Consider the following 15768-nt stretch of genomic DNA (forward strand, 5'->3'; position numbering starts at 1 on the left):
TCGGGCAGGAGACAGCCCCACTCGGAGTTGTGAGGAATGGGGGAACCTAGGGGATCAGGAGAGACGTGGCTTCCCATTAGCTGTGTTCCAGCATGTGAGCAGGACGCTCTACTGAGGCTGCTTGGTAACCCCTGCCAGGGCCACACCTGGCTGTATCGCTGCCTGGGCAGGGCAGGAGGCTGCAGGTGTCAGCAGGTGCCCACCTTGGCTCCCACCAGGGCTACAGGCAGGTATAATATCAGCAGTCACCGCTCCAGGGAGACGCAGTGGGTTCTGAGCTGGAATTAGTGCCTGTGAGGGGACTGGTGTGTGGGCGCCACTGGAGGAGAGGAGGTGCCCCAGGCCGATAGATTCTGTGGCTCCCACTCCTGACCACAGGGGCCCTGGTCACTTTTCATCTCCAAAGGAAACTAAGCTTGCTTTTTTAAGTTACTTTTTTTTTTTTTTAATTATTATACAAGTAACATACGATGGTGGAAAATGCTAAACGGGAAGAGGAAGAAAACCCCTAGGCTTGGGCTCCCCAGGGATGACGAGGGCTCTCGTCTTGGTGCATCTCTTCCCCAGTTCCCTTAGGTACCTGCACGTGAGAATCACGCTCTGTTCCATTTGCTTTTCCCTCAAGCACCCCCCCCAAGGTGATGGTGATGTCCGAGTGGTCTGTGAACCCCTCCTGCAGCATAAGGAGCTCTGTTGGGTGGCCCGTCCGGCTCCCCTGCCCATGCTGCTTCACTGAGGTTGCACATGCAATGCGGAGAGGAGGCTTCTGACCCAGAAAAGGTGCTTAAGGCCTCCCCCCAATCCTGTGCTCCCTGCCCACCCACCCCCAGCAAGATCCTGATAGGAGGGCCCATCACAGCCTCTCAAGGTCCCCAAACTGCCCACCGTCGCCTCAGAGGCTGTGGCTGGAGTACCTAACGCCCACCGTACCTAGCAGGTCCTGCCCACGACCCAGGCTCAGGGCAGAGGGCCGCCGTCCTGCCATCAGAGGCCCCACGTAGCTGTTAGCTCGGACCCACAGGAAGAGGCTGGAGCGGAAAGTGGGGAATGACCCTTGAAGAAAGAGCAGCCAGGCCCAGGGCACAGTCACCTGCTTTCCCCACTGCAGCTCCAGATGGGTGGTGTACGTGGCCATGGCCAGAGCTTGGGGCTTCACGTGCTGGGCCCAGGTCAGCAGCAGGATGAGGACCACAGAGGCAAACAGAAGCCAGAGGAGACCCAAAATATAGAAGCCCAGGGGGAGGAGGCAGCAGAGGTCAGGGTTGAACAAACGATGGTTTCTGGAGCTATCTGAAGTTCCTCGAGCCACCTCATGGGCCTCTGGGAGGTGGACAAGGGAGGGGACTATTGGGTATTCTGAAGTAGTACAAGGTGAAGTTAATTCTGGGATGCCTAAGAAGGTGTTTGATTCGGAGAGAATTAGGGTTGTGGTGGGGCTGGTTGGAGTTGTGGTGGGCTCCAAGGTGGTGGGAGGCATGGTGGGCTCCGGGGTGGTTGGGGGCGTTGGGAGCTCCGGGATGGTTGGGGTTGTGGTGGGCTGCGGGGTGGTGGGGGTTGTGGCGGGCTGCGGGGTGGTGGGGGTTGTGGCGGGCTGCGGGGTGGTGGGGGTTGTGGCGGGCTGCGGGGTGGTGGGGGTTGTGGAGGGTGTGGTGGGCTCTGGGGTGATTGGGGTTGTGGTGGGTTCCAGGGTAGTGGGGGGCATGGTGGGCTCTGGGGTGATTGGGGTTGTGGTGGGCTCCAGGGTGGTGGGGGGTGTGGTGGGCTCTGGGGTGGTTGGGGTTGTGGTGGGCTCCAGGGTGGTGGGGGGTGTGGTGGGCTCTGGGGTGGTGGTGGGCATAATGGGCCCCAGGGTACTCGGGAACATGGTCTGTTTCTCAGTGAGCTCCAGGGTGGAAGACAAGTAGGCCATTTGGTGGTCTGGATAAGCAAATGTTGGGTAGAGCAGGCCCCAGTGGGTTGTGTGGGCTTTGGTGTGGGTAGAGAAGCTGACCACAGCCCGTGTGGCAGGCGCCTCAACCCCCGGGAGTTTCTCATCCTCATCGTCATAGTTGTCGTAGTCCATGTCACCCCCGTCCATGGGGCTGGGGCAGTCCTTCCCCTGGTAGGTGTGCACGGGCACATTTTTCCAGTTGACACATCGCACGCTGTCCACGTTAGGCGTCGTGGCTTTGGCTTCCACACCCTCCTTCCACAAGTAGACATTATTGCTGTTGTCCCGCAGCCAGCGAGCCAAGTAGAGGATCTCGCAGTCACAAGACCAGGGGTTGCCATGGAGGAAAGTGAACGGCAGGAGGAGGTCCCCAAAGAAGCCTTTAGGTACGGTGCGCAGCCAGTTCCCTTGGAGGTAGAGGGTGTCCAGTTCCCCGAGCCCCTCCAGGAACCCCGGGGGCAGCTCAGTCAACCTATTGTCGGCCAGATTGAGCTTCCTCAGCTGGGCCGTGGGCGCTAGGAGCCTCGGGGGTAGCGTCTTCAGCTTGTTGCCGCGCAGGTAGAGCTCATGGAGGTGGCTCAGGCCATCGAGTGTGCCAGGGGACAGTGCCACCAGCTCATTGAAGGACGCGTCCAGGGTAGTGAGTGCTGGCAGGGCCCGTCCCAGCGACGGCAGGCTTTTCAGCCTGTTGTGGGACACGTCCAGGGTCTCCAGCCGCGGCAGCATCCCATCCACCTGCAGCTGGGTCAGCTGGCTTTGACGCAGGTGCAGCTGGGCCAGCCGGGTCAGAGGTCCCAGCAGGGCCGTGGAGAAGGCACCCAGGGGGTTCTCGGCCAGATGAAGGATGGCCGTGTCCCCTGGCAGGCCCGGGGGCAGTGCCTTCAGCCCCTTGTTGTCACAGTTCACCTCCACCTGGCTGGTCACCTTGGAGACCTCGCAGATGAACTCAGGGCGGCAGAGGCGGGCCAGCAGAAGCAACCACAGGAGCAGATGCATGAGGACCTGGGGAGGGGAGCTTGAGTGGGCACCTTGTGGGTCCTGGCTGCTAGCCCTTGCCCACACTGACCCCCCCCCCCCAGCCTTAGTGGCCAGCACCACTGCCTGTGTGCCGGCACACCCCCCCACCCGCCCCACCTCTGCTTACCGGCAAACAGAAAGACCTCTGAGGGTGCAGAGCTTCCCGCAGGCTGTGACTGTCCTCTCCTCCAGCTCCAGGGAGGGCCTGGTCGGGGGCAGGAAGGGAACGGGGATGGGGAGGAAATGCCAGCCTGATAGGGACTCCTGTGACCCGGGAGCAGCGTCCCTGCCGGACACAGGCCCTTATCGCCTCCATCCACTGCTGCCCCCAGCCCTCCCTGTGGCTCTTGTCCTGCTGTCCGGCTGCACAGGGCAGATCGGGAGTGGACTCCTCCGACCACCACCGGCCCCAGCTTCTCAGCTTCTCTGGCTGCCACTTGCTTCCCCTCTCTGCCCTTTGCCCTCTCTGCCGTGGTTCCCTCCAACCCACTGGCTGCATTCCGGCCAAGATCACTGGTTCTCCCCTCCCCCGCTGCCCAGCATCCACTGGATTCGTCTCCATTATAACTTCGCTTGTTTTGTGCAGCACGCGTACCTGTGGCCTCTCCCACCTTGGGCCCTGTGCCCCTTATTTTCTTCTTACTTCTCTGGCTGGTTATTTCTCAGTGTTTGTTGATTCCTCTTCCTCTGCCTTTCGTGAAAAGCAAGCCTGCCCCCAGAGTTTGGTCTCTGGCCCTCTCCTTTCTTTTGTGCTACACAAAACCCAACGTGATCCTCATTTGTTTCCATCTTTCAACCACCATCCACGCACCCCAGAGACTCAAATCTACCTCTAGGCCAGACCCCTCTCCAGACACCCGAACATCTGGGTCCCCTGCCCTTTGGATTCCTTGCGTGTTCCACAGGCATTAAGACAATATGTCTAAAGCTAAGCTCGTCATCTCTCCAAATAGCTAACCTTCCTGTGTCATCCAGCCAGCCAGCCACTCAGTGCAAACAATCCCTATCCATGACTGCCATCCTTAACATCCTTAACATCCTTCATCCCCCATCCAACCTGTTGCCAAGTCCTGCTGATTTTACCTCCTAATCTCTCCGGAATCCACTTCTTTCCATCCCTGCTGCCACCATTCCCAGTCCAGGACACCAGTTCTCTAGGGCCTCCCCACCATAGCCTCCTGGCCGGTCTCCTAACTCTGCAACCTCCCATCTCCCCATTTCATGTGGGAGTGGTCTTCTAGAACCACAGATCTGTTCATATCCTTCCACTGCTTAGAACTCATCAGTGGCTCCTGACAGCTCTGAGATCCCTTACGTGGCCTGCAGGGTCCTGCATGGTCTGTTCCTTGCCTACCTGTCCAGCCCTATCTCTTACCACACCACCTTTCATTTTAGATCATACTCTTTCTGCCTGGTCTGTCTTCTCACCCTCTTATCCCCTTATACGCAGTCCTTACTTATCTGGAAAGTCCCAGCCCACAAATTTCTTCCTTGTCGGAGAGGCTTTTAAGACTTCCCAAGACTTGGGGCGCCTGGCTGGCTCAGTTGGTGGAGTGTGGAATGCTTGACTCTTGATCTTGGGGCATGAATTCAAGCCCCACGTTGGGTGTAGAGATTACTTTGAAACCAAACTTCCCAAGACTGACAAGTTGGGTGCCTATTTCAGACAGCCTGTCACCATGACTGTTGGTCCACTGGCCCTTCGAATGACTAATGTCCTAGCAGGGGTGTCACACAGCCACACCAGTCTGCCCCCGTCTGCTCGCCTCACCACCATTAACACTTTGGCCAGAGGCAGTTAATCCATAGATTTGCCATTTATATTTATGTAATATGTGATATGCCCACTGCAAAAAGTACTTGGAAGCATGGGGGGTCGGGGGACTGAGGAATCAAGCTGCAAGAAGTGTGGGGAGAAGTTGCAGAGAGTGATGTGGAGTGGAGCCCCTGGAGCTGTTGACGATTGCTGTATTCATATCACAGGTTTTAGTCGTGAGCAACAGAAAATGTTCCGGCTAATTGAGGATGAAAAGGGATTTGCTGGATGTACATTGGCCACTCCACACACTTCCCAGTAAGGGCTGGAGAACCAGACCTGGAGCTACCCAGAGCAGACCCAGACTGCAGAACCAGTGTGGTGAGCCAAGCTCTGCTCCTGCTCCAACACCAGGTCCCACTGGTCTTGCACAGCCCCAGCTGCTGAGCTGGAGACCAGTGTCAACCACAACCGCCCCGCACACAGACACAATCCTGCACCGCCTCTGCTCCCTTGGGCTACCAGCTCCCAATTCCAATTCTGGGTGTGTCGGTTTGATCATCGGCCTGTGACCTAGCTGTCAGGGAGTGTGGGAAAACAGGTCCGGCGGTTTCAGCTTCTGTAATAGGAGGCTTCTTCAAACATTCCTAAACTGAAGGCCTTTGCAGACATGGAAAAGAGATCCACATGCTTTGGAACCCACTGAAACGATCCTACATTTTACTCTCTCCCTATGTTCATGCGCTGAACTTTTGTTCTAATTTCACATCTTTGAATGCTTGGGGTTAACCCTACTTGACTGTTATGAATTCTTTTAATATGATTCTAGATTGGTTTGCTCACATTGTATGTAGAACTTTTTATCTCTAAGAAAGTAGAAGTGGCCCATAGATTTCTTCTGAGGGACATGGTCTTTTTCTGTGTGTTTTATTTTGTTATCAAAGTTGTACAGGCCTCATAAGTCAAGTTGGAAAATTTTATATTCTCTAGAAAAGTTTGAGATCACAGGAATTTTCCATTCCATGCAGGGTTGGTGGAAATCACCTATAAAACCGTCTGGACTAGATGCCATTTGGACGTTAGCTTCTGGAATATCTTTCCTGTTTCTACTATAATTTCAGGTCTGTTGAGAGGTTCCTTGAGTCAATTTTGGTAATTGACAGCTCCTCATAAAATATCTATCTCATGTGGCTATTCAAATTTATTATTGCAGGTTTGAACACTTTAACACTTCTATTATTTATTAAAATCTCCATACCTGGAAGTATAACACTAATGTTTGTTTGTATCTCACTCTTTGTCTTTTCTCTCTCTCTTTTTCTCCCTAGTCTCTCCTGTTTTCATTGGACTTGCCAAAGATTGTCTATTTTATTGGATTTGTCAAAGAACCAGATTTTTTAGTTTTACTAGTCAATTGCTGGTTTTTTTTCTCTTTGATGATGAATGTCTGCTTCCACTTTTAATAACTTCATGCTTTGAGTTTATTTTCATGTTCTCTTCCTATCTTTAAAAAAATTTTTTTAAGACTTAATCATTTGAGAGAGAGAGAGAGAGATAATGAGCAGGAGGGGGAGGAGGGGGAGAGGCAGAGGGAGAAGCAGACTCCCTGCTGAGCCGGGAGCCCAATGCGGGACTCGATCCCAGGACCCCGGGGTCATGCCCTGAGCCCAAAGGCAGACGCTTTATCTACTGAGCCACCCAGGTACCCCTCTTCCTACCTTCTTGACTTGAAATCTTAGTTTACTTCAATCTTTCTTGCTTTTCAGGTAAATCCACTTTTAATTCACACTTTTCATCTGAGTACTGCCTTGTGCTATTTCATATGTATTATCATGTAATATCTAAGGATAATATGTGAACTAAAAAAAATCCAACATCCATTCCTCTCGGATAAGAGGACCCCGGTTCCCTTTTGGGAGATTACATCTCCTCAGACAAGTACAGATTTGATAGGAGTCAAGAAGTAGGCACACTGCCCTCTCACTTCGGAGACCCAAATGTCTCTGGAAGTTCCTTCCATCGGATCCTTCCTGTCATGGCCTGAGTTTAGCCCAGGGGTGTAACCTAATCACGGGCAACTATTCTTGTCCTAGGATTTCAAATGGTGAATGTGTTGACAAGAAAGGAGAAAATAGACCTGGACAGCATTCACTTTGAGAAAGTGCTCAGGAAAAGCCATAGAGTGGTTCCTCCTACAAAGGCCACCAGAGCCACCTGATTCCCAAGCAGTCCTGGGTTGTCCATGTTCATTTGTACCCAGTGAGTCCAATATCTTTCCAGCAAGTCTCTGTTTTTTTTTGTTTTTGTTTTTTTTTAATTTTTATTTATTTATGATAGTCACAGAGAGAGAGAGAGAGAGAGGGAGAGGCAGAGACACAGGCAGAGGGAGAAGCAGGCTCCATGCACTGGTAGCCCGATGTGGGATTCGATCCCGGGTCTCCAGGATCGCGCCCTAGGCCGAAGGCAGGCGCCAAACCGCTGCGCCACCTAGGGATCCCCCAGCAAGTCTCTGTTGCATTAAATTAGGCAGAATTGATCTCATCCAAAGAGCCCAATTCAGTGCGTTAGCTGTGGTTCCTTTTCAAAGAGTTCGTACAGGAGACATTAGTTGGTGGTCTACTCAAAATCCACTCAATTTTTTAAAAAGATTTTATATATTTATTCATGAGAGACACACAGAGAGAGGCAGAAACATAGGCAGAGGCACCCTCATTTCTCTCTTTTTTTTAAGTGGAGTTGATGGCAAAGGTATTTTTAAAATTTCGGGTGGGGGAATCCCTGGGTGGCGCAGCGGTTTAGCGCCTGCCTTTGGCCCAGGGCGCGATCCTGGAGACCCGGGATCGAATCCCACGTCGGTTCCCGGTGCATGGAGCCTGCTTCTCCCTCTGCCTATGTCTCTGCCTCTCTCTCTCTCTCTGTGTGTGACTATCATAAATAAATAAAAATTTAAAAAAATACTAAAAAAAATAAATAAAATAAAATTTCGGGTGGATTTTTAAACATTAAGCTTTTTTTGAGATCATTACAGACCCACATGCAGTTGTAAGAAATAAGAGACCCTGGTACCCTTTATCCAGTTCCCCCCATTAGTAACATCTTGCAAACCTACCACGCAATATCACAACCTGGATATGGACTCTGTGCTCCCGGTAAGGATCCCTTATGTGGCTCCTTTAGACCCACGCTCCTTTCCTACCCCCGACAACCACCGCTCTGTTCATTTCTGCTGTCTTGTCATGCCGAGAAGGTCTCCTATGCATGATCACACAGTATAGGACCTTTCTGAGTTGGCTTTGTTCGCTTTGCACACTTCTGTGCAGTTTCGTAGTTTGTAGGGTGCACAGGTAGCTCATTTATTTTTATTGCTGGGCGGTGTTCCACCGTGTGGATGTAGCACGGTTTAACCATTCACCAAGTGAAGGCCATCCAGGCTGATTCCAGTTGTTGGCCGTTATAAATAAATCTGTCATAAACGTTAGCGTACAGACTTTTCTGTGAACACCAGTCTCCATTTTCCCAGGGAAATGCCTAGGACTGCGATATCTGGGTCATATTTCTGGGTTGTTGTGTGTTTATATGAGGGAGTTTATCTTTGGGTTATTTTTTTTTAAAGATTTATTTATTTGAAAGAGTGTGAGCATGCATGAGCGTGGGGAAGGGTAGAAAGAGACTCTCCAGCAGACTCCCCACTGTGCGGAGCCCACTGCAGGGCTCAATCCCAGGACCCTGAGATCCTGACCTCAGCTGAAATCAAGAGTCTGATGCTTAACTCACTGAGCTACCCTGACGCCATCAACCACCCCCCCCCCAAGCCTGTTTTCTGTCTGTTGTTCGGAATGGGTGATTTCTGTACTTGTATCTTCCAGCTCACTGGTTCTTTTCTCTGTTGTCTCCATTGTGTTGCGCAGCTCACTCCCTGAGCTTTCATTTCAGCCGTCCTGTCTTTCAGCTTTACACTCTCCCTTCAGTGCTTCCTTAGATCCTCTGCGCCCTTGCTGACATTGAGTCTGCATGGGTTTCATGCATACCTGTAATTTCTTGTTAAAGCATTATTATCATGGCTGCCTTAAAATAATTACCCAGGCATCCTCAATGAACCTCTGTCCTTTGGACGAGCTGTTGGTTACCCTTGTCATTCATTCTGAGCTCTTTGCAGTTCTTGGTATGATGAATGATTCTTTTGTGTGTGTGTGGAAACATGGCCACTATTGTATTATTTTACAGGAGTCTGGTGGGGTTTTTTTTTAAAGATTTTATTTATTTATTCATGAGAGATGTAGAGAGAGAGGCAGAGACACAGGCAGAGGGAGAAGCAGGCTCCCTGCAGGGATCCCAATGCAGGACTCGATCCCAGGACCCCGGGATCACACCCTGAGCAGAAGGCAGATGCTCCACCATTGAGCCCCCCCAGGCATCCCTATGAGAGTCTGTTTTAGCTGGCATTTTTTGACACCACTCTGTTGAGGAAAGAAAGGTGTTGCCAGGTAGAGGTACAAGTTTGAGCACCCCCTTCAGCTTCTGTTGACATCTGCAAGGGACTTCTTACTGTGTGTGGGGGTCCCCGCAGCCTCCCAAGTGCTGAAATGAGCGACAGTCCTGACCCTCCTGGCCTCCCTGACGCCCTGCAGTGGGGAGGGGAAGCGGTGCCTCATGACTGCCTGGGTTGGAAGTCCAGGCTCCCCTGTGGTTACCAGCTGGCTAGGGTGAAAGTTCTTGCTCCCCTACTCAGCCTTCCCAGGGGGACCCCACCCTGGCAGGGATGTTGGGGTTCCTAATTGCAAGCCCGGGGAGGGTGGAAATCCAGGCTCACCCTTTGGCCTTTGCAAGTATGGGTGCAGCCACAGTGTGTCTGTGGGATTTGTCTGGAACAGAGGGGTGATTTCCCAGGTTCTGCCATGGTAGGCTACCCTCCCCTGGTCCTTTGGCTAGAGAGGGCAGGCTTTTGTTGGAGCTTTATTATTATTATTAAGATTTTATTTATTTCAGACAGAGAGAGAGAGATTGAGAGCATGAGCAGGGGGAGGGCCAGAGGGAGAAGGAGAAGCAGATGCCCCGCTGAGCAGGGAGCCTGATTTGGGACTTGATCCCAGGACCCCAGGATCATGACCTGAGCCGAAGGCAGATAGCCAACTGACTGAACCACCCAGGCACTATTATTATTATTATTATTATTATTATTATTATTATTATTATTTTATTTTCTGTGCCTATTTCCAGGTTCGTGTTTATATGGAATATTCTAGGGTTTCATTGGACTTATGGGCTGAACAAGGGAAAAAGCACATCCACTCCATCTTCCCAGAAGCGGAAATCTCCCTGGTGGATTTTGCTATCTCTCTATTGCAAACTTCTCAGTGTCGCACAGTGGACGATAAACGTACCGCAGGAGGGTGGATTTTATGTATTAACTTGGTCCAGATGCACCATTTGTTAACATTTTGTCTCATTTGCTTTATCACCCTTTCTCAAGTGTGTTTTCCTGAACTGACACGAAACTGGAGACACCATGTCCCTTTGCCGCTAGCATTTCCATGTGTGTCTCCTAACAACAAAGACATTTTTCTTACCTCACTGCAGTGGGATCATTGATTTTGGGAAACTCAACACTGGTGCCCTACTGCCATCCAGTCTGGCGTTTGTATTCCCATTCAGCCAATTGTCTAAAAAAAGTCCCTTATGGCTACCCCCTCTGCCTGGGACCACAGCTCTTTGTTTTCCTATAGTTTCTTTTTTTTAAATTTATTTTTATTTATTTATGATAGACATAGAGAGAGAGAGAGAGAGGCAGAGACACAGGCAGAGGGAGAAGCAGGCTCCATGCAGGGAGCCTGACGTGGAACTCGATCCAGGGACTCGATCCCGGGACTCCAGGATTGCGCCCTGGGCCAAAGGCAGGCGTGAAACCGCTGAGCCACCCAGGGAGCCCCTGCTTTCCTATAGTTTCTTAAACTGTCTTTATTTTTCGGACTTTGACATTTTTGAAAAACCACAGTCCAGTGATTACATAGAATGTCCCTCAATTATGTAGAATTTCCCTCCGTCTGCCTGATGTTTCCCGTGATTGGATATTGGGTGTGTTTCTCTGGCACAACTGTCACCGAAGTGATGTGGCTTTCTTGGGGCAATCGTATCAGGAAATACCTCGTGTCCATTTGACCTGTTTCTTTTTTTTTTTTTTTTTTAATTTATTTATTTATGATAGTCACACACACAGAGAGAGAGAGGCAGAGACACAGGCAGAGGGAGGAGCAGGCTCCATGCACCGGGAGCCCGATGTGGGATTCGATCCCGGGTCTCCAGGATCGCGCCCTGGGCCAAAGACAGGCGCTAAACCGCTGCGCCACCCAGGGATCCCCGTTTGACCTGTTTCTGATGATGTTGACTTTGATACGCAGTTAAGGTGGAATCCACCGAGCTTTTCCACTATCGAGTTCCTGTTTTTCCTTTGGTCACTCAGGAGGGCTTTCGTGGGGACGTATTTGATGCTATGTCAATACCCTGTTCCTTATTAAACTTTGGCCTGTAAACTGCAGCACCCAATTGCCTGAATTGATTATTGCCAGGAAGGTTAAAAAAAAAAAACAAACCACTTTTTTTTAGGTGATTTAAATTTGTTCCTTTTCCTTGTAAGCAGAGGAACCAGACTAAAACATAACATTAGGATCGGAGACAGGGTTTCATGGGGCCGGTGCCGAGTGCCATCGGATGGAATGGAATGTCTGTGCCCAGTGTTTGCACAGCAAGGCCTCTCACGGAGCCGTCTCCTGGGGTCGCTTGGGCTCTACCCCTGGGCCTCCGTCAGCCCCACCGCAGCAGATTCGGTGGCTGCAGCTCCTCTGGGACCCCCAGGAGGGACACCGGTCTTCAAGCTCTAGACGGGGCAGGTCCCTGCACCCTAAGTTCCCCAGCCCTGCCGCCAGGGCTGCTGTGGTGCTGCACGTGGCCATGTCTCCACCCCGCAGCGAGCAGACCTTGGGACGCCGTTCGGCTGCGGGCCTCAGGGGACACCTGCTCAGTGGGGGGAGAGGAGCCAGCACACCAAACGGCAGCTGTCCCGTGGTTCCGGTCTGCGGCCACCCCACGCTCACGGCTCCTGCTTCCAGCCTCTCCGGAAGGCTGCCCACACCCCGTGGCCTGGGCATGTCGTTCACCGGGACAGCCCGGCCTGCGGGCCACTCGAGCCACGCAGAAATTCTCCCGTGTTATGGTTTGTGGTCATGGTATCTTGTTTAAGAAAATCCCACCCAGGGACACCTGAGTGGCTCAGCGGTGAAGGCACTCAAGTGTCTGCCTTCAGCCCAGGTCATGATCCCGGGGTCCTGGGATCGAGCCCTACATTGGGGTCCCCGCAGGGAGCCTGCTTCTCCCTCTGCCTGTGTCTCTGTCTCTTTCTGTGTCTGTCATGAATAGATAAATAAAAATCTTTTTAAAAATCTTTAATCCACCTGGAGTTTACTTTTGCATACCATGTGAAACAGGGATATAACTTTCCTTCTTTCCTTTTTGTTTTCTCCCACACACAGTGAGGCAACCACCTACCCTGTCCGCTGGTCTAACCTGTCCTTCCTGATGTCACTGCACTGTTAGCCCACACCACGCTTCCGTGTGCACACGGGCAGCTCCTCTGCTCTTAGCCGGTTCTCTTCTTCTATTTATCAGCAGCTATGCAGTGGCAGTTGTTTGTTTGTTTGTTTTTTTAAGATTTTTCTTTTCTTTTTTTTTTTCTTTTTTTCAAGATTTTATTTATTTATTCATGAGAGACACAGAGAGAGAGAGAGACAGGCAGAGACACAGGCAGAGGGAGAAGCAGGCTCCATGCAGGGAGCCCAACCTGGGACTCGATCCAGGGTCCCCAGGATCAGGCCCTGGGCTGAAGGCAGCGCTAAACCACTGAGCCACCCGGGCGGCAGTTGGTTTTTGTGTATTTGTTTGTTGTTATTGCTTGCTATAACTTCTGTGGTATGTTTTAATATCTGGTAGGGTGACTCCCTCCCCTTTTCTTTTTCACACCTGATGTGGCTATTCATGGACCATTAAACTGTCATAAACATTTTATCTTTTTTTTAAAGATTTTATTTATTTATTCATGAGAGACAGAGAGACAGAGACATAGGCAGAGGGAGGAGAAGCCCGATGCGAGATTCTGTCCCAGGACCCCGGGATTATGACCTGAGCCAAAGGCAAACACTCAACCACTGAGCCACCCAGTTGCCTCGCATTTTCCTATTTCTAATTGTATAAGCATGGGATCTGTCTCCATGAGTCCACTAGTGCAGTTAATAATATTGGTAGATTTTTCTGTGATAAACCATTTGAATTGGTTAAAAAAAAATGGTCTCAGCAGCACGTAATAGAAAACCAGCAATGCGGGATCCCCGGGTGGTGCAGCGGTTTAGCGCCTGCCTTTGGCCCAGGGCGCGATCCTGGAGACCTGGGATCGAATCCCACGTCGGGCTCCCGGTGCATGGAGCCTGCTTCTCCCTCTGCCTGTGTCTCTGCCTCTCTCTCTCTCTCTGTGACTATCATAAATAAATAAAAATTAAAAAAAAAAAGAAAACCAGCAATGCGTTCTTAAAATCTTTTTTTAATTAATTAATTAATTAATTGAGAGAGAGGCAGAGACACAGGAGGAGGGAGAAGCAGTCTCCATGCCGGGAGTCTGACGTGGGACTTGATCCCGGGACTCCAGGATCGCGCCCTGGGCCAAAGGCAGGCACCAAAGTGCTGAGCCACCCAGGGATCCCCTGCTTTCTTAAAATCTAAGGGCATTATTATTTTTTTTTAATTTATTTATTTAAGTAATCGCTATACTCAATGCGGGGCTCAAACTCACAACCCCAAGGTCAAGAGTGGCAGACACGCTGCTCCACGGATTCAACCAGCCAGTTAACTCCCCAGCCAGCAGTCTGGAGATGGGCCCCTCTCAGGTTGGCCTAGCAGCTTGATAGCGTCATTCAGTAGCAAGGAGCTCATCCTTCTAGCATACCATCTTTGTCCTCTGTCACGGTCACCTCATGGTCACAACATGGCTGCCACCCTCAAATGCATAAATCTGGTGGTGGAAGGGAAGGGGTGAGAGCAGAAGCACAAAACTGCTTTACCATACGTGACTCTCCTTTTACCAGCCGAGGACAACCTTTCCCAGCAGCCCTGTCCCCTGGCTGACTTCTAGTGACATTGGTCAGAGGTGGGTCATGGTGCTTCTGACTGCAAGAGAGGGTTGCCTTCTGAGCGTCTGGAGAAGATAGGCTTCAGTGACTAATCGTGGCCCATCCATTGGGGCTGGGCACAGGCGGCTGCTCTCAGCAAGATGGAGCTCTGTCCAGAGGAAAGAAGAGCAAATCATCCTGGCATTTGTGGGACGGACTTGACTTAATCAGGTTGGATGGTGTCCTTTTCAATAAACCTTTGGATGTGGTTGGCCCATGTTTTATGTAGGATTTTCACATTTATGTTCCTAAGTGAATGAGGCTGGTGTTTTAATTTTCTTGTGGTGTCTTTAGCTGAAGTCAGAACTTCTAAAATGAGATGGCTTGCCTTCTTTTTCTTTTTTATTTATTTGAGAGACAGAGTGCATGAGCAGGGGGAGCGGCAGAGGGAGAGGGAGAAGCAGACTCCCTGCTGAGCAGGGAGCGCAATTCGAGAGGCTCCATCCCAGGACCCCGGGACCATGACCTGAGCTGAAGGCAGACGCTTAACCAACTGAGCCGCCCGGAGTACTTTGCCTTCTTTATCTATTTTGGGGAAGAACTTGTGTAAAATCAGATGATCCATTCCTTGAAAGTTTGATAGATCTCACCTATAAAGTCACTAGGGCGTCCCGGGGTGTTTGTTACCTGGCCATCACTAGCTGATCTTTGTAGCTGCTTCTTTCTGCTTTTACTGATACCGCTTGCTGCTTTTACATATGAAGTGGCACTTATTTTTAGTGATGAACAAATCAAACGAATAAAAAAACCCAGCCTTGGGCTAAAATGAAGAGAATTTCCTGTTTCAGATTCTTGCCCAACAAATCCTCTCCCCGTGTTGATAGGTTGTGGGCTGAAAAAGTCACAAATACTCTGCTCTTAGAACCCACAGAGAAAATCCATTTATTTTTTTTTTAAGATTTTATTTATTTATTCATTCATGAGAGACACAGAGAGAGAGGCAGAGACACAGGTAGAGGGAGAAGCAGGCTTGATGCAGGGAGCCTGATATGGGACTCAATCCTGGGACCCAGGGATCATACCCTGAGCCGAAGGCAGACGCTCAACAGCTGGGCCACCCAGGCATCCCGAGAAAATCAATTTAACTTCGATCATCTCTTCCCTTTAAAAATCAGTTTTACATACGATTACATAGAAAGGGTCAAATGAGGGGGCAGCTGGCTGGCTCAGGCAGTGGAGCAAGTCACTCTTGATCTTGTGGTTATGAGTTCAAGCCCGTGTTGGGTATGGAGATTATTTAAAAATAAAACCCGGGATCCCTGGGTGGCGCAGTGGTTTAGCGCCTGCCTTTGGCCCAGGGCGCGATCCTGGAGACCCGGGATCGAGTTCCATGTTGGGCTCCCGGTGCATGGAGCCTGCTTCTCCCTCTGCCTATGTCTCTGCCTCTTTCTCTCTCTCTCTCTCTCTCTCTCTGTGTGTGTGACTATCATAAAAAAAAAAAAAACCTTAGGGGTGTGTGGGTGGCTCAGTCAGTTAAGTGTCTGACTCTTGATTTCAGTTCAGATCATGATCTGGGGGTCATGGGATCAAGGCCTGCATTGGACTTGGCACCTAGCATGAAGCCTGCTTAAGATTCTCACTCCTTCTCCTATCTCTCTCTCTTAAAAAAAAAAAAAAAAAAAAAAAAACTTATAAAAAGAAAGGATCAAATGATCAGAAAAATAATTTTTTTAAAGATTTTATTTGGGATCCCTGGGTGGCGCAGCGGTTTGGCGCCTGCCTTTGGCCCAGGGCGCGATCCTGGAGACCCGAGATCGAATCCCACATCGGGCTCCCGGTGCATGGAGCCTGCTTCTCTCTCTGCCTGTGTCTCTGCCTCTCTCTCTCTCTGTCTGTGACTTAAATAAATAAATAAT

The 15768-nt window shown here is 50.6% G+C and overlaps 1 protein-coding gene and 1 long non-coding RNA gene across 2 annotated transcripts; one reads left to right on the forward strand and one right to left on the reverse strand.

The window, feature by feature from the left end:
• Positions 1–416: 416 nt before the first annotated feature.
• Positions 417–3794, reverse strand: GP1BA (glycoprotein Ib platelet subunit alpha). Its single transcript, XM_025428708.3, has 2 exons — positions 3075–3794; positions 417–2932 (listed from the first exon to the last, which is right to left on the reverse strand). The coding sequence occupies exons 1-2, from the start codon at positions 3507–3509 to the stop codon at positions 893–895; spliced, it is 2475 nt and encodes an 824-aa protein (XP_025284493.3). The 5' UTR covers positions 3510–3794; the 3' UTR covers positions 417–892.
• Positions 2222–11235, forward strand: LOC125755107 (uncharacterized). The gene is made up of 2 exons (XR_007410719.1): positions 2222–2316; positions 4931–11235. It is a non-coding gene; the product is annotated as an uncharacterized LOC125755107 (long non-coding RNA).
• Positions 11236–15768: the final 4533 nt, after the last annotated feature.

The sequence above is a fragment of the Canis lupus genome, chromosome 5 (genome assembly GCF_003254725.2).
Source record: "Canis lupus dingo isolate Sandy chromosome 5, ASM325472v2, whole genome shotgun sequence".
NCBI classification, from domain to species: domain Eukaryota; kingdom Metazoa; phylum Chordata; class Mammalia; order Carnivora; family Canidae; genus Canis; species Canis lupus.